This window comes from Cervus canadensis, chromosome 5, assembly GCF_019320065.1.
Source record: "Cervus canadensis isolate Bull #8, Minnesota chromosome 5, ASM1932006v1, whole genome shotgun sequence".
Taxonomy (NCBI): Eukaryota; Metazoa; Chordata; class Mammalia; order Artiodactyla; family Cervidae; genus Cervus; species Cervus canadensis.
This window is the reverse complement of record NC_057390.1, coordinates 92,933,968-92,952,704: the sequence shown is the minus strand read 5'-3', so window position 1 is coordinate 92,952,704 and position 18,737 is coordinate 92,933,968. Positions and strand designations below refer to the sequence as shown.

At 52.7% G+C, this 18,737-nt stretch overlaps 2 protein-coding genes across 10 annotated transcripts in view; one reads left to right on the top strand and one right to left on the bottom strand.

The window, feature by feature from the left end:
• Positions 1–18,737, bottom strand: part of RALGPS1 (Ral GEF with PH domain and SH3 binding motif 1) — a 296,430-nt gene that overhangs the window by 110,455 nt on the left and 167,238 nt on the right. The window lies entirely within an intron of this gene.
• ANGPTL2 (angiopoietin like 2) overlaps positions 1–18,737 on the top strand; it is a 35,891-nt gene that overhangs the window by 8,249 nt on the left and 8,905 nt on the right. Inside the window, exon 2 of the mRNA XM_043469598.1 lies at positions 5,295–6,161. Within this exon, the coding sequence (XP_043325533.1) occupies positions 5,345–6,161 (817 nt within the window). The 5' untranslated portion in view covers positions 5,295–5,344. The remainder of the gene's footprint in view (positions 1–5,294; positions 6,162–18,737) is intronic.

The following is an 18,737-nucleotide window of genomic DNA, read 5'->3' as shown; positions in this document are numbered from 1 at the left end:
AAGTGAGACAATACTTATAAAGTGTTTGGATCACAGTGATAATTGGCTGTCGCTATTATTTTTGAAATTTACTTATTCCTACCCTTTGCGGTGAGAACTCACAAGATGACCCCAGGAAAGTAGCTTCTGCCGCAGGGTAGGACCCACAGCTCTGTCTTATGAAAACAGTTCTTCCCACAGAGTGGCCCCTCACTGGGCTGTGGTGATGAGGGGGACGTGGACACACGGTGTGTGGCCCCACCACAGCAGGCCAAGCAGGGACGCTCAGAGCTGCCCACCGGAGGCTGGGTGGGACCCAAGCCCTTGGGGAGGTGGCCTCCTGGCGCGCACAGCCTGTCACGTGGCTTGGTCACACCAGCCCTGCTTGTGGGGAGGGAAACCCGTGCATAATGGAAACTCCTCACAATACAATGTGGAAAAGCAATTTCAAGAATCGCTTTTATTTTCCTTTTGAAGCCAAGGAAAACAGTTGGATTTGCTTTCCTCTGTTGGTCATAGGAAGAAACTGAGGAGCATCTCTTTGATTGGAGTCGAGTTCTCCTCCAGGCCTAAGACGGTTGGAATGCTGGGGGTTGGTGTTGGGGGCGGGGGGGAGTTCCTTCTCCTGGGATGCAATTAGTTGAATAAATACCAAGAGAGCAAAAGTAAGCAAACTCATTACTGCCCATTAAGATCTGCCAAACTTGCAAAAAAGCTAAGGAAGGGGGCTGGAACCTTGAAGGAAAGTCAGTTACTCTAAGGCAGAGGGGGCATAGCCCTTGGTGTCAGGCTGACCCCAGCTCTTGACAGAGTCAGCACTGGCTCTTGTCTGCCATGTGCTCCCGGCAAGTCACTTACCTGTCTGGGTGCTGGTGCCCCCCTTTATAAACCTGGGGGAACCAATCTCACTGGATTCCCTGGGACAGTGCCCTGGTTCCTTCCCACCCTTCTTGTAACCACAACTGGCTCCGTGTCACTCCTGCCAAGCCCAGGCCTCATGGAAATGTGACAGTAAGACCCCAAATTGTGCGGCTTCACGACTGTTCCCACCAGCAGCAATGCAACAGGGAGCAAGCTACCTGACACCCTCTTGGGCTTCGGTTTCCTCACCCTCAAAATGGGCAGAATACTCCAAATGTCGTGGTGATTCCACAAAATAATATGTTACGCGACGGGCCTTGTGAACCTAAAAACTGAACGAGTGTTAACAACCATCAAGTTTGGTTCTCTTTTTAATTGAACAACTGCAAGAAACGCTCTTTAAAGACTGCACACTGGGGACCCCATGACACCCAGGACCAGTCTAACCACTGGGCTGGGAGGTGAGGCCAGACAGACCTCCTGGGCAGGCCCAGCTCTGCTACATGGAACAAGGCCCTCCTCTGGGAAGTGAGACTGCTGGCCGTGGGAGCTCCTGGGGCAGGGGTTGGGGGGAGACATGGTAGGATCCAAGGAGATGGTGCACGTGCTGGACACACAGCCCCTGAGTGTGTGTTGGCAAATGACACACACTGTCGTTTGGCTCAGCTGGAGCTCTCATACGGCTATCACGACATCTTCACCTCTAGTTTGGGAAGCACGTCCATGGCCCTCACCAAGTGTGGGAGAGGGGTTGGATCACCCCATCTCATAGAAGAGGCTCTGCCTTCAGGACCTTAAGTCCAAGGGCACAGAGCTTTGCCCAGGGAAGCCGTGCAAGCCCACACTTGGGAAGGGACAGGACTCAACGGCAAACACTGCCACCCCGCCAGGTCTCGAGGCCCGGAGCCAAACTGTCTCCTGGGACCGTGGCAGTTTCTTGGCCAAGGGGAGCCCTCGCTGACATCCGCACTCAGCATCACGGAGCAGAGAGCCAGGTGAGCCGCCCAGGCTGGGAGGGCGGCTCCCCACCATTGTTGTGGGTCGGGTGTGGCCCAGGCACAGGAGCAGCTAAAGAGCTTGGAAACTAGGCAAACACTCACAAACTCAGCCCCGTTTCCACCAACGTCACTGCAGCCCTAACCTCACAGCCCAACCCAACCCAGAGGCTCCTAACACCTTTCTCTGCCTGGCCCAAAAGGCCTGGACTGGCCTTCGGAACCAAGCTGGGGCTTTCTCAGTCAAGTGGAAAACAGCTCATTGTGGCCCTGGGGAGCACAGGATCTGTTTTGCAACCTCCCGCTGTCCAGGCTGCCCACCAGAGAAGTCCCCAAAAGGGTCTGGGGAAGACAAAACCTTCCGGTTCTGGGTGGTGGTTGTTATGTTAGTGTAAACTATCGTGAAATCAGAAAGTCGTGATGCTAGCACTTTACTACTAGAAACCAGATCAAGAAAATTTCTAAGTAGTCATTAAGAGTTGAAGGTTTGAGTACAGAAGGCTGGGGCTGAGTCCTGGTTCTGCTACCTTCCAGCGGTGTGAGCTTAAGCAAGTCACTTCGACTCGCTGAGTCTCGGTTTCCTCATGGAAATGGAAAGAACAATGGTATCTACCAAAAAAGACACTGTGAGAATTCAATGAAGCAGAAAACCCTTGCAAAACATTGAGTGCAGGCGGAGGTACACAACAGGCACTCAGGAAGTGGATGTTAGGGACAGTAGTAGTAAATGTAATTCGCGGTCTCCTGTGCACGCCCCCACACCCTCAGGCAGTCACTTGCCCTGGGCTCCTCTGGCCCTGCCTGCCTCTTCCCAGCACTCCCCACTGCCCGGCAGCTGTTGGTGGATGTGTCTTTTCATTCAGCGTACAAATGTTCACTGAGCTCCCGTGTTATGCACTGTGGGGGAGGGGGGTGGGGGAGGAGTGATGAAAACAGACAAGCCCCCTGCTCTCAGAGAGCTTTCATTCACAGGCATGGGTAGACAGACACCACATGTCTGATGGTGACATGGACTCTGGAGGGGGAAGGTGGCGAGGTCACAATTTTAAGTAAGCCGGGAAAGTTTCACTGGGAAGGTAATATTTCAGCAAAGACCTGAGAGCAGTGAGGAGGGAGCACGCATCAAGGAAGCGGCTGAGTGTTTTGGACTGGGGCAAGTGCAAAGGGCCCTCACCATCAGCGAGCCTGAAGAACACCCAGGAGGCCAGAGTGGCTGGAGCATGTGAGTGAGGATGAGAGGAGTTGGAGATGAGGTCAGGGAGGAAACTGGGCCAGAGCGGGGGGCCTTAGAGACCTGTTAGCTGCTTCTCCAAGATGAGAAGCCACCAGAGCACTCTGAGCAGCAGACTGACCTGATTTGACTTTTTTAAAAGGCTCACTCTGGCTGCCGGGTTGAGGACAGCCTCTTAAGGCAAGGACAGGAGCAGTGAGACCAGTCTGGTCCAGGTGAGAGGTGAAGGTGGGCTGTACCAGGGGAGGTGGGGAGAAACTGTAGGATCCTGGGAATAGTCCTAGGATATTGCTGTGATAATCTGGTGGTGACTTAGACGTGGGGTATGATGGGAAGAAAGGAGTCAACGACAACGTCAAGATTGTTGGCTGAACAATCAGAAGAACAGAGTCGCCATTTGCTAACCTAGGAAAAACTGGGATGAACAGGTTGGGATGGAGACTTGGGAAACCCCAGGAATTCATTTCTGGATAAGTTATGGCTGAGGTGCCCATAGCAGTAGCAGTAGAGTAGTTGAGCAGAAATGTCAAAGAGGCAGTTAGACATATGAGCCTGGACTCAGAGGGGCAGGGAAAAGTCCTCAGACTAGACTGAACAAGATGATGTCTGAGGACTGAGCCCTGCCACCCCCTCCCCACCCAGGACAGGACTGGGAAGGGGGCGTGGTGAACCAGCAAAGGAGACTGAGGAGCAGCCAGTGAGATGGGAGGAAAGTGTGGCGTTTGGGGAAGGAAGTCCCAGGAGGGAGTGATCTGCCACGTCCGGCAGTGCTGAGAGGCGAAACATCCGCGAGGACCAAGAACTGAGCCTTTGGTCTGGAAAGAGAGGCCCCCTGTGATCCTGTCCAGGACACTTGGAACCGAGGGGAGGGGGCAGGCCTGATGGGAGTGAGCTCAAGAGAGAACAGGAAGAGAGAACTTTCTGGAAATGGTGGGGGAGGGTGTGGGCAACTCTTCAGAGGGTTTTGCTAAAAAGGGGAGCAGAGAAATGGAACAGTAGCTGGAGAAGGGACATGAGGTCAAGTGAGGATTTTCTTTTAAGCTGAAAGAAATCACGATCATAGGGAAAAAGTGATCACGCCGAGGAGCTGGGGAAGAGCGGCCAGAGCCACGTCCTTGAGTGGGCAGAGGGAGGAGTGAGCTGCGCACGTCTGTCCCCTCCCTCTTGGCCTGGCTTGCTCCTCCTCATCCCTCTGGGGTCAGCACGAAGGTCACTTTCTCAGGGAAGCTTTCCTGACCCTTCTGGTTAGGTCAGTTTCCCGTTCTACCCTCCCATGGCATTCACCATGTCTGCCTCCTGGCACTCAGGGGCTCTGAGATGATGGGTAAGCCCGCTGAGGGCAGGGCTGGCTCTGTCCTGTTTGCAGCTGCACCTCCAGTAGCCAGCACACCGCCTGGCACACCCCAGGTGTTCCATGGACATCTGGGGAAGGAACGAGTGGTCTAAGAACAGAACTGAAACTAATCTGGTGACACGTGTCTCTTTCCTGCTCCCACCTGGCTAAATCCTGTTGCAGTGATGGGGACAGTGTGGGTACTGCCTGTTGAAAATAGTGCATTTAGCAGAGCTCAGTTGTCTGCTCTGTAGCTTGGCTAACACACAGACTGAAGCCATGTGATTAGACGCGTCTTTCCGCTGACATTGTCCACCACAAACCGAACACGTCCCAAACCACGTCTAGCGGATCATTCATTTAACAAACACTTGCGGACAGCTGCCTGCGTGCAGCATCCTGAGGATACAGGATGGAAACAGACAAAGTGCTGGCCCTCAGGGAGCACAGAACCATGAAGAAATCACACAGAGTTCAGATTCATCTCATCTGTGATGGGTGTTACAAAGGCCACGTCCAGGGGAAGACTTAACAGTCTGAGGCAGAGGAGGAGAGAGACAGGCCAAGCCTTCCTCTGCCTCCCCTCCCAGCTTCAGGCTGCCCTCCTATGGTTCTCGGGCTCCAGGCCAGGTGCTCGACGAGAGGGCCGTGGGCACTGGCTGGCCCCAGGAGTGGCAGGGTCTCAGCCTGCTGCCTTGCACATGCCCCGGTCCCCTCCCGAATCTTTTCCGCCTCTGCCAGGCCTCCTGTCCCCTCCTGCAGCTCCCAGAAGGGCTGCCTCCTGAAGCAGCGTTTTTGGAAACAGCTGCCCAACGAGAAGGCTGAGCTCATTTATGGCACCGGCCGCTGGCCGTGACATAACCATTACTGAGTCTGCTCTTCTGTTTACTTTCAGGGTTTCGTAGGCTCTGCTCAGCAAAGACGAACCCCCGGTGTGCAAGGACCATGAGGCCGCTGTGCATGACGTGCTGGTGGCTGGGACTGCTGGCTGCCCTGGGAGCGGCGGCGAGCCAGAAGGATGGCTTGGAGGGCACCGAGGAGGGCTCACCCGGTGAGTTCGTCTACCTGAACAGGTACAAGCGGGCCGGCGAGTCCCCGGACAAGTGCACCTACACCTTCATTGTGCCCCAGCAGCGGGTTACAGGCGCCATCTGCGTCAACTCCAAGGAGCCCGAGGTGCTCCTGGAGAACAGGGTGCACAAGCAGGAGCTGGAGCTGCTCAACAACGAGCTGCTCAAGCAGAAGCGGCAGATCGAGACGCTGCAGCAGCTGGTGGAGGTGGACGGCGGCATCGTGAGCGAGGTGAAGCTGCTGCGCAAGGAGAGCCGCAACATGAACTCGCGGGTCACCCAGCTCTACATGCAGCTCCTGCACGAGATCATCCGCAAGCGGGACAACGCGCTCGAGCTCTCGCAGCTGGAGAACCGCATCCTCAACCAGACGGCTGACATGCTGCAGCTGGCCAGCAAGTACAAGGACCTGGAGCACAAGTACCAGCATCTGGCCACGCTGGCCCACAACCAGTCTGAGATCATCGCCCAGCTGGAGGAGCACTGCCAGCGGGTGCCCGCCGCCCGGCCCGTGCCCCAGCCGCCCCCCGCTGCCCCGCCCCGCGTCTACCAGCCGCCCCCCTACAACCGCATCATCAACCAGATCTCCACCAACGAGATCCAGAGCGACCAGAACCTGAAGGTGCTGCCGCCCCCTCTGCCCACCATGCCCACCCTCACCAGCCTCCCGTCCTCCACAGACAAGCCGTCAGGTAAGTCCTTCCCAGCGTTGCGGAACCCCGCAACATCTGGGCCTCAGGGCTGGGCACCGGGCCTCTCTTGGCTGTGACCGCAAGTGGGGGAGGAATAGCGGTAAGCCGAAGCTGGGCCAAAGGCTTGTGCAATCCCCTGGCAGTCCCTGGGGCCGAGCCGCTGGAGCCGGCGGGGTGAGAGGGAGGCCACGGTCCTCAGATGGATGCCCCAAGGTAGAGCCAGGAAACGGGGGAGTGTCAGAAGACAGCAAATATTTTCTGGCTTCTGCTAGGAAAAACCCCAGGCCTGAGTTCTCTGGGCTCTGCGTGAGGTGCTCTGTGCTGGTGGATGGGATGAGCGCTCCTATAAGTGCACGTAATGTGCCTGGCACAGAACTGGCCTTCAGTGAATGTTCATGGAAGAAACAACAGACCAGAGGAAGAGAAAGTGTTATCACAGCAGAAGTAGGATGAACACGTGGTAGGGAGCGGCCTGCCCTCCCTAGGAAGAAACACTTTCTAAAGCCCACACATTTTCTAGAGTCTGCTGCAGTCTAGAATCTTCAGTGATGATTCCACACACTCTTAAATACGTGTCTCATCTTAAAATATGATAGTTCTCAGAATATCATGATGGGGGAGGAATGGGGCTGTTGGTAGGTTCTGAAGCTTGACCCAGACACTGGCGCCGGGCACTTTCGTGTATGTTACCTCTTTAGCCCCTGCGGCTCCTTATGGAAGGTTAACTGAGAGGATGAGTGACTTGCTCACGCTGGGTCTGAATTCAGGCTTTTCACTTTAAAGCTGCAGCTGACTCCTCAGTGCACTAGGACTCTGGGCATCTGCACCCTTGGCAGGGGAGCATGAGTCCAGCCCCCAGGGTTATTCATCCAGGACCTGTGAGTCTTCCAAACAGGCTGGTGGGTGAGGACTACATCCGTTTTTGCAGAAAGTAACCACGTATCTGCTTCAAGTCAGTGACATTTGTACCACTTCGTTATATAAGCAGGGAGATATTTTTACTGAAAATATCCTGTTTTACACTTATTTCACACTTCTGAAAATAACCACCAGTACTGGGAAGAGCAGCTTCTTGCTAATTCCAGAGAAGGACTGAACCTGAGTGCAGGAGGGTGGCCCATGCGAAAGACAAGGGCGGCACTGTCTGCAGGTACGGGGCGGGGGAGGAGGGGTGTAGGAGCAGGGCAGGGCATCTTACTCACAGCAAAGCCCTCTACTGGGTGTGCAGGTTGAGGACTTGTGCTCTGGAGCAGACTGACCTGGGTTCAAATTCTGATTTCACCACTGATCAGCTCTGGGACATTAGGCAAGTCACTTTGCCCCCAGAGCCTCCATTTCCCCATCTGTCAATTGTCAATGGGTTTAAATAGTGCCTACCTGAGGATTAAATGAAATACTGCAAGGCGTGGTTAGCAGGGTTCTGGGCCCATGGTAAGTTTCATTACATGGCAGCTATGAGTTTCCCTCTGATCTTGGTCTCTTTATCTTGAAACAGGAGATTGAAATTTATTAATAAAAGATAGTCCATGTTTAGCTCTTCATTCTACAGCTGATGACTGGTTCATTTGTTGTTTGTTGTTGTTCAGTTGCTAAGTCCAACTTTCCCATGACCCCATGGATTGCAGCCTGCCAGGCTCCTCCATTCCTTGGGATTTCCCAGGCAAGAATACTGGAGTGGGTTGTCATTTCCTTTTCCAGGGGATCTTCCCGACTCAGGGATCGAACCCACGTCTCCCGCATTGCAGGCGAATCCTTTACCGCTGAGCCAGCGGGCTCAGTTCCACTAGAGAGGGCAGAGTACGCTAATACACCTGATAGAACAAGCAGAGGGTAAAACGTGCCCGTGGGTGCCAAATGAAGGCTCAGCTGAATATTGTAATTCTGACATGAGGCAGGCTGACCTCAGTGTTTATGCAATAGATCTCCTCTAGCTTAAGCATCTCTGGTTTCTGACTCAACAGTCCCAAAACATTCCTGAGCTTGAACTCAGCTGGCAGATACATAGTGGAGGAACAAAGACCTAAGTCTGCATCCAGGATCTACCTTTTGCTAACTGTTCACTCGTGAGAAAGTTACTTAACTCTTCTGAGCCTCATTTTTCTCCTCTGTAAAATGGGGACAAGAGTCATAACATCACAGGGTTGCTGTGGAAACTCAATGCAATCAGGCACGCAGTATACATCATGTAGGGGCAGCCAACGATAGCTGAGTCCCTCCTCTTTGCCAATCACAGTGCTGGACTGTGTGCAAACGACAGTCCTAACCTTCAGGAATTTAGTCTGGAGGGAGGTGGCAGATTCATGAATGCACTGGAACCCATCTGTGCTATCTGTTCTGCTTAGTCCCTCAGTCGTGTCTGACTCTTCACGACCTCACGTCTGCTGCCTACCAGTTCTCAACCCCAAAATCAGCACCTCAGATCTGACAAGGGGTTTCACTGACCTGCAAGGCCAACATTTCCAGAATGTTGTGAGAACCTGTGGGACCGACATAGCGAAGTACCTGAAATCAGGAATGCAGGGAAAACCATGGGCTGTGCGGTCACCGTGGTAGCACTACAGGGTGCGGGGTGACCAGAGGGGCGCGTGAGGGCCTACGGCACCAGGTCGACAGGGGGCGTGACTGCGTCCGCCTGAAGTAGAAGGGACAAGCTGACAGAGTTGGGGATGTCGGTGTTGCCTCCTGAAGGATCTGTAAAGGGTTTACCAGGTGGACTCAGGAGTTGGGCAACTGAGTTACCAGTGGGTCACCCGTGGAGATAATTAAGTCTGTTCAAAGACCCAGGGGCCTGGCCCTATCAGAGGCCCCTCAAGTGGCCCAGCTCCACTGCTTCTTCACATGCATAATTCAGTCCAGGCTCTGCGCATTCCAAGGCTTCTGGGTGCGACCAATCCCTTTCCCTCCCACTGAAGGAAGCCCACCAGCATGGAGGAAACAGCAGTGATTTTATCATGGAGATTGTCGGAATGCAGTATAATTAACTTTTTTTTTTTAAGCAAAGCCCTCCCAAATGTTGGTACCGATTGCTGGTAATGGTACCGATTGCTGGTAACTGCTTTCTCGTGACTCACCTGACCACTGAGCTTCCCACACAAGGCACGTCCCCCATCCTCCCCAGACTGAACACCTGGCTGCTAAAGCTGAAAGAGGTGGGCAGAGGCTGCAGGGAGGCCGGGAGGCCCTCCCCTCTCCTGGTGTTGGACTGGGCAGGAGGAAAAGGCAGACGGTCTCTCCAGCCAATCGGCAGAGAGCTCCAAGCTGGCCTGTGCTGAGAGCTTGGAGCAGGTTCTGGTCTTAGACGAAACTTCCCTCTCTGCTCTGGCCCGACAGTTCCTTTGGTCCACGGACATCACAGAGCCACAGACACTTCTGCAATTAAGCACCTCGGCACTCGTGCCCTGGCAGCTTCTAAATCTCTCATTTCACAGCCTCAGAGCCACCTCCTCTTCTCCTTGTTGTCCTGGCGGCTCGGCCCGCAGCACGCCCCTCCCCGGGGGGCTGAGGCGGCCATGGCCACTTATCTGACGCTGCACTCACCAGCTTGTTCCCAGCCAGACAGTAACAGGCTGGCCCCAGGCCAGACCCAGGCTGCTGAGAGCCTGAGTGATGAGGCCCAGGCAAGCTCCTGGCTTCCCTGGCGCCTCACTTGGGTTTTGTCCTGTCTCCCTCCGTCTGGCCAGACCTAAGGGCATTTCCATGAGGGTGACGTTTGTGACTAGACCTGGGCCAAATGGCCTTGCCTGTGGCCCTTATCCCCCCCCGGGGGGGGGGTCCTATGGCCCTCTGCCCCGGGGGGTCCTGGGACTGCTGCCGCCCTCCCTCCCCCCCCTCCACTCTTCCTCACACTCACGAGTCCCTGACGTCTTCCTCACCTGCATGCCCTGTGCACACACGTCAGTCAGATCTGTTAAAGAGGAAGAAGGCTGCAGGGGTCACTCTCTAAAAGGCCCAGGACAGGACAGCATGGAGCCTCGGCTCGGGCCTGCTCTCAAGGTGGTCCTACGAGGCCCGGGACACGACCCCTCAGCCCAGCCTGGGCACTGCCATGCGCACGCCAGCCCTCCTGCCACAGCGCCATCCTAGGCACTGACCAGAGAAGAAAAGAGTGTGTCCTCCAGCTGCCACAGGGAGGCCGTGTCTAAAATGCACCTTTAAAAACCAAAGGGAGTAGGCATTTCCAGCTGTTTTCTCTCTGGAGAAAGACATAATCAGCTCGGTTTGTTTTCTCAGTGGATAGAGAAGGGACCTTAAAATCATAAAAATTTTGGAGCTTGTTAGGAGCCTCTCGGGTCCCCTGGCATAGCCTGCTTGTTCCGGAGTCTGTTGGTGACAGAGCCAACACTGGTCCCAGGACTTGTAACTTCCAGGATATTAAGGTTCAGAGAGGTTAAGCAACTTTTGGAAGACTACACAGCCTTGGATCAACCAAAGTTCAGACCCAAGTCTGTCTTAACGACTCTGGGATACTGGAAATTGCCATGGAAAGCCTGGGGGGGAACTGGTGTGAACATCATTCTATAGATGCTTGACTTGACCTCCAGTGCCAGCTGCCTGGGACCTGACGCTCCATCACAACTTCAGGTACCGGGTTCCAGACAGCTCCCCATAAAAGATCAGCTAGATTTGTGAGGTCTGTTATTAGAACTCTCATGGTTTTGATAACAGAGACATCATCACTGTGAATATAGGATAAAGGAAGTAGACCTAAGCTAGCCTCATACTCCAGAGTTTCTAAAACAACAGAGTTCTCCCACACAAAACACAATATGCACCTGACTTCCCATCAATGGACCCAGCTGAAGCTGTCAATAAATCTGATATTTCATTTGTATCAAGCCTGGGCCAGTTCTCCAGGGTTACTTCTACTCAGCATTTTAATGCCTAGTCTGAAGTCCTGACTTCTTTAAATATGTTAACCCTAAATATATAAAATTCAGTAGCCATGATTTGTTCTTGGGGCCACAACAGGTGGCAATCACTCTGCTTCACAGAGAACACATAGAAACCACCCAACCCTCACAACATGTTCCCCGGCCATGGAGCCACAGACAACCCTAACAATTCTGTTTTCCTAGATGGATTTCTTAGGGAGGGAGAGAGAGAGAGAGAGAGAAAGGCAATTTTAACATCACCCTGCAGCATGTGGGATCTTTGTTCCCCAACCAGGGATTGAACCTGGGCATCCTGCATTGGCGGCGTGAACTCTTAACCACTGAACCACCAGGCAAGTCCCCTCCCTTTATATTTTATTTCCCCCTACGAGGCAGGAAATAGGTATGTTCAGTTGTGGTCTAAGCAGAGAACGAGATCAGTCACTCGTGTCTTCCATTCCTTCTGGAGGTCAAGCAATGGTCTCTCCAGTGAGGGCTGCTGGCCCCACGTGTGCTGGAGGCCTGGAGAGAGGCACTGTGAGGGTGGTGAGGGTGTGGCCACCCGGCACCTTTAGCGTCACAGAGGCCACAGGAAAACCCAGCGTGGCTCTCCTGCCTCCACAGCCTGTGCTGTTTTGTTTCTAGAATGTTATTGTTAAACAACACAAGACTCCCAAATTCATTAGGAACGACGTCATCCAGTGATATTTCAAACAGCATTCTTTGCTAGCTTCTTCATAAACAGATGTCACTTGAGTGGGGTCATCTTCCTCTCAGCTTTGCTTTCTCTGCTCTTCTTCTGGGGCTTCCCAGGTGGCTCAGTGGTAAAGAATCTGCTTGCCAATGCAGGAGATGTGGGTTCGATCCCTGGGTTGGGAAGATCACTTGGCGAAGGGACTGGCAACCCGCTCCAGTATTCTTGCCTGGGAAATCCCATGGAGAGACGAGCCTGGCGGACTGCAGTCCATGGACTCACAGAGAGTCGGACACGACTGAGCAGTTGAGCACGTGGGCTCTCCTTCTGGGGTACCTTGGAGCAGAGCACCATGGCAAGCTCTCCTCTGTTACTCAGGCACGTTCCAGGGAGGACATTCGGCTAAATCCTTAGATTGTTTACAGCCCTCGGAGATAAACCATCAACTTGTTATTGTTACAAGTGGTGAGTTGGCATCCTTCGACCTGGAAATCCCAACAGTTTGGCACTTGGCAGAAGGAATGTAATCTAGAAAACCCTGGAGCTCAGAGCTCTCTGGCCAGCTCACCAGTCACAGGAAAGGATTGCTCTGGTGGATTTATGTGATGGACTGTATTGTAACCCTGGGATGCTCCCCGAGAAAAAAAATGATAAAGGAGGCAGAATTAAGTTAGCATCATACTACAGCGTCTAAGACAAGGCTGGCTAGGTTTGTTGAATGCAGTGGGTCGAGCACTGTTATAAAAGTCCCAGGGGTCTTGGTCAGCAGCGAGGAAGAAAGGCAGATGTTGAGACTGCTCCAGGGACAACGAGACTACCACCCCACCTCCCCTGCAGCACTTCAGATGCCCCTGCGACGACCCTGGAGGAAGAACACACTGGATCCTGGTCTTTCATCACAAGATGAGCCAATGAGCTGCAGGGCCTGGAATGCTTTTATGTCATTTTCTCAAATGAATAAGTGATCTTCCCAGAATAGATTTTTCTAATAATTTAAGTTAAAATTACGTACACACAGAGAGAAATTTTGCTAGGAAAGTTGAAGTGACAGATAAAATAGTTTAAAAAAAAAAATGTCCAAATGTTGAAATCAAGCAATCTTAGGTGGTATGCTAGAATAACATCCAAAAGAACAGAAAATCCAATCACCTGGCCCTAGTCATGTACATATGTGAGAGATGGGCCATAAAGAAAGCTGAGCATCTCGAATTATGCTGGAGAAAACTCTTGAGAGTCTCTTGGACTGCAAGGAGATTGAACCAGTCCATCCTAAAGGAAATCAACCCTGAATATTCATTGGAAGGACTGATGCTGAAGCTGAGGCTCCAATGCTTTGGCCACCTGCTGCCAAGAGCCCACCCACTGGATGAGACCCTCATGCTGGTAAAAACTGAAGGCAAAAGGAGAAGATGGGGACAGAGAAGGGAAATGGTTAGATAGCATCACTGATTCAATGGGCATGAATCTGAGCAAACTCTGGGAGATAGTGAAGGATAGAGAAGCCTGGTGTGCTACAGTGCATGGAGTCACAAAGAATCAGAGATGACCTGGTGACTGAACACACCACCATACTGAGCATAACAAGCAGGCATCCTACTTGGGCCGTCTAGGCTTTCCCAGAAAACAGGTTTCATCTCTCAAGGTTTGATCTGGATGCTAATTATCCTCTGCTGTGGGGTGGTCCCTGTTACTGGATGGATTTATTATTACCGATTCTCAAACTGGAAAAAAAAACAGAATGAAGATGACAAAGGGAACACAGTTCATGGTGGTGAGAAGATGGGAGGCAGGGAAAGGTGAGGGAGGAGAGAGGTAACTACAGGCGCTAAACTGGGTCAACACATAATCACTGCCCTGAGAAGGCAGTAGGAAGAACCACAGCATGAAAGGCAGAGCAGGATTCCAACCCCACATCCTCCACTTCCCAGTCGTTTGGACTGCTCCAAACTGGACCTCGTGAGTCTAAAATAAGAGTGTGTAAGGCACTCAGCACGTGAAAGGCTCTACATCCATGGCAGTCATCCTTCTGACTATATTCCAGTAAAGACAGACATTTAAGGCTCTATAGGAACCCCGAGGAGGACTGAGGAGCTCTTCCAGAGGTGGGGGCAGGCCTCCTGGAGGAGGACTGAGGACCAGGCAGATAGCTCTCAGAACCACTGCCCCCATCGTCAAGAAACCAAGAAGATCAGGCTTGGTGCTGAGCAGATGTCCAGTGCTCAGAAAGAGGAAAAGATGGAGTACTAGAATTGCGTGCCTACCAGTTGGTGGTATGTGGTCAAACCCCAGTGAAGTTACACACAGAAATGTTTATGAAGAGGGGTGTGCATGTGGGAAAAGTGAAAGGTGATCAATGAAAGTGAACAAGGTTCTCTAGGAACAAGCCTGTAAACTGATTCCCTCTCTTGGGAAGGATGAACAGGGTGGCCAACCATAGGGAAGGGCACCCATCCAGGACCTGTGGGGTCATGGTCAGGGCTCTACAGAGCTCCTCCACAAGGTTCCCTGAGAAGACTCTCATTGCTGCAGCCAGGGGCTCCGGGGCTTCACCCCACCAGTCTGGGGAGCCTCGAGGAGCTGCTCTGCACCCAGAGAACCCCCCACAGCCCCTCCTAATCTGACTTCTTTTCTTTGTAAAATCGATTTGAAGTCCCCACCTGTCCCCTGCCCAAGGGTACTGGTGGACACCCAGGAGTGGACGCTGTGCTTTTCAAAGTGTTCTCTGGGAAGTAGTGCTGCTTATCGGTCTATCCTGAGGTCAAACAGGTGAAATGGAATCCCTTCAGGCTCTTCCTGGGCCCCAGGGGCTCTCCTTCAGGGAGGTCTCAGAACATACCAAGTGCACTGAAATATACCCACCTTGCACAACCATTGTAACTTTTACTGTAAAAATTTTGAAGGGAAATTTTTTAATAATTTAGCGTTTGAAAGTATTTGGCCAAGAGCAGCACAATTAATTTATAGTTGGCTCTGAGTTCTCGGCAAACATCAGGCATGTTGAGGAATTCTTGGGAAGTGAGAAAAAGCTAACCTACAAATTGTTTTCAAAAGTAATAACATTTTTGAAGACTAAATTTAATGGACTTGACAAGATGTTACACTTTGTAGAAATTTAATTGTATGCTTATAAACTTGGACTTAGCAGTTTGGTTTTTTTTTTTCATATTTTAGAGTTAACACATTTTTTTAGGCCTGAAAAGCTTTTCAGGAGCTTATGAAAAGCATGTCAGCCCCAGGCAGCGGGCTCCATGTCCCGCTTAAAGGGACATGAAGGACATAAGGACTTAAAGGGCCTGAACAGCAGGCATAAGCATCTGGACTCTTTCCCCAAAAGAGCCAGAAACGACGCTCAGAGGGTCACCTCTGGGGCGGGTGCTGCGGGAGCTTGGCCAAGATGGCTTTGGGAATGTACCAGCTGTTCCTGTGTTAGGGCATTGTTTTGTGCTCTGGTTCACCGAAAAGTGGTGACTGACGGAGAATATAGATGTTCACAACGGAAGCATGGTTTCCCCAGCTGTCTGTATGTGTGAGACTCGGGCAGCACCCGCTCTCCACATCTGGGTGTCAGCTCTCTGGCGTCACCCCAGAACTTCTCCCTCAGGCCACAGGCTCCTCTGTGTGGACTCAGGTGGTCCAGTCTGGAGATGTGCGGTAGAGACGCCTGGCAGGCTGCAAGCCAGCAGCGTGGTCTAGGCCAGCTCACGGCCGGGAAGGGCTCTGCCCTCTCCCCAAGCCTCAGGGCACCACAGAGAAGAGCCACAGAGGTCTGATGTCCACCTACTTCTCAGCTCCTGGCCTTGGCTGGTCGGCCTGGTCAGATCTTCATGGGCCACGTTCCCCTAGTGGAGGGGTGACTGTGTTGAAAACTGATGTAGGTGGTGAGCCCATTTCTCCACCAGGGTCTGGGTAGGCGAGTCAGGCTGAAGCTGGTCTGCCTCAGACCCACAGGGAGGACACCGGGACTAAGAAGTCACCTGGAGATCCAGACTGACTGCAGGCTCCAACTCAGCTTCACAGAGAGGCCCCGCCATTGGGGGTACTGAGCCCCAGATGGGCCAGCGATATGTGGCTCCTGGCTTCCTGGGAGGCAAGGAACCCCAGAGGGGAGGAAGGGAGCAGGAGGGCACTTAGGGCCCCAAACCTGAAGACCTCCAATGCTCGCCAGACCCTGGTACCTGGGGGCCCGAGACCTGTCTGTTCTGTGTTCCCACGGCCAACATCCCTTCTCCCCGAGGCCTCCTGACTCCAGGGCCTGTGTGCCCTCCACGCCCTGTTCTGCTCCTCCGGGGAACCACGCAGACTCCGCTCAGCCACGGCAGTTCTCTTCACGTGGAATGTTCTGGTCGCAGCTCCGCCGAGAGTGTAAATATGGTCTTTATAGAGAGGAGGCTGGGGCGCTCCCTGCACTCAGAGCCTCGGTGCCGCCGAGTTAGTGTTGGCCTGGCACTCGGGGCAGGGCTGCCCTTTCAGAAGGAGTGCCAAGTGAAACACCGCTGGGCACTCTGCGCTCTCTAAGGAGAGCCCCGCCCGCCGCACGCTAAAGATGCAGCTTCATTGACAAAAAAAGGTTTCCATTCTTCATCCCAATGCTTCTTTGTGGCCCTCTCCACTGAAATTCTGACTTTTACAATATGCCTTTATGGAAAATGTCTATCAGTAAATAAGCTTACACTTAGTCTTGGGAATCAAAAAAGCAAATCCAGTCGCTTGTTTGGGGTGGACAGCTCTGAAACTACCAGCTTTCAACTGTCAAAGGAAAGGAAACACGAACCCTCTCTGGCGCCTGTCCTGGTCAGCCTTGTGCTGGGTGCTGTCTTCCAGAGACCCTCAGAAAGTAAGGTCCTTTCCCTCTGATTACAGAAGAGGAGGCAGAGGCTCAGTGAGGAGTCACCCAGTGAGAAGATGCGGCCACCAAGCTTTGAGCCGAGGGCTCCTGACTCCAAGTTTGGGGTCCCATCCCAGGCACACAGATTTCTGAGTCCTAGTCCGACACCTCTCCGAGTCCTACACCACGACATCATGTATGTGCTCAGTCGCTCAGTCATATCCGACTCTCTGCGACCCCGTGGACTGGAGCCCACCAGGCTCCTCTGTCCCTGGGGTTCTCCCGGCAAGAACACTGGAGTGGGAGCCATGTCCTCCTCCAGAGACCATGTACACGTACCAGTTACAGGTTTCTCATCAGAGGCAGGTGTTTTGACTCTGTCATTTTAATGCAGCTGCATGACAATCTCCCTGCTGCTGTTTTCTGCTACTTTATCATTTTATTGCTGTCAACATTTCCTGACTAACTTTCGTCCATCATTTCATCTTCTGACCCTTGCCCCGGCGCCTTTAAGAAGAAGAGGGAACATGTTTGAATGCAGGAGCTCTTCTAGAGCTCGGCAGGGGTGTCTGAGGAATCACCATCTGGAATGGGAGGTCACACTCTGGATGGGAGGTCCTCGGTGTCATGTGAAGTGCAGTACACAGGGGACACATGGAGATCTACTTTAGTAACAGCAGAAAACACTAAACATGTCTACACTATTTCACAGTTACCCCATGACTTTAGAAAGCATGCCATACCTACAAGACTTAAAAGAAAGAATTGCTAGATTTGCCTTTAGGAGGTGGTCCAGTGGTTAAGAATCCACCTGCCAATGCAGGGGACACAGGTTCAGTCCCTTGTCCGGAAGATTCCATATGCCATGGAGCAACTAAGCCTGTGCACCACAACAATTAAGCCCTTGCACCCTAGAGCCTGTGCTCCGTGTCAAGAGAAGTCACCGCAATGAGAAGCCGGAGCACCACAACTAGAGAGCAGCGCCTGCTTGCCACAACCAGAGAAAAGCCCGAGTACAGCAAGGAAGACCCAGTGAGGCCATAAATACATAAATAAACACAAATCTAATGATAAGAGTCAATCAACAAAAACCATTTTAAAAAGGAAAAGGGAAGCTGATATGTCATAAGAAACACTGCAACAGTTAAAATAGTTATAAAACAGGCAAAGGACACTAATAGGTAAGCACAGAAGAAAAATCAAGGAAGATTTTAAAAGGCACAACACTTTGACAAAGAAGAACTGTAAGTTCTTATTTTTCCTAGCCTGGCTGCGGGGCAACGATTAAGATGAGCTGTAGGGACACAGACAGAAGTCAGCCAGGCCCCTGCCCTGCAGTTCAATCTGCTCAAGGAGCCGGAAGAGGACCTCAGGATGTGGGCTCTGGACACCACCCGGGTGCAGGTACCATACCTGCCCCCTGCCGGCCACATGACCTCGGGAGTGTCACCCAAGGGGCCCACGCTCTACTGTCCTCATCTGTGGAGGGGGGAGCCTGCCTGGCAGGAGTGTCAGGAAGATCTCAGGTATGAATGCATGGATGGGGCACGGAGTAAATGCCCAGCAGTGGTGGCTAGTAGAAATATTCTATTATTACTTCCACTCCAGTCAAGCCTCTCTGAGCACCAAGGTTTCACAATCTGGGGTTTGGAGGTTCATTTACCTTCTGATTATCAGCAAATTTGTGTGTCTTTCTGGGTAGAGGATCTGGAGCATCCCCCAAACGTTTAAAAGGACTGGTGGCCCCAAAACCTTTAAAAATACTTGCCTCTTAAAAAAAAAAAACAAAAACAGCCCTTTGTAGAAATGTCAAAGGCAAAGCTAGAACCGCTCCTGGAACCCAGACAGGGAGCGCAGGTGAGGCTGACTGCCCCCACCCCCTGGGCCTCAAAGACTCTCCCCACGTGGTACCCCCGCCTTCCAAGCTGGCCTTTCAGCCTGAGGATCCATGGAACCCGCTGCAGCTCTGCAGGGAGAGGAAGAGGCCCGGCTGCTCGTCTTCCATGGGCGCTGTTCTGCAGGCTGCTGGACCTTCTGTCACCCGCTTTCGTGTCCAGCAGCCTCTCTTGTGCATCTGACTTGGTGTTGAGCTGGGAGGCCTCCCACCCCCGCTCCGCGCTCCGCTCCAGCTGCTGGGGACAGACTCCCATTCTCTGCCTTGGTCCCCGGGGCCGTGGGCCGAACAC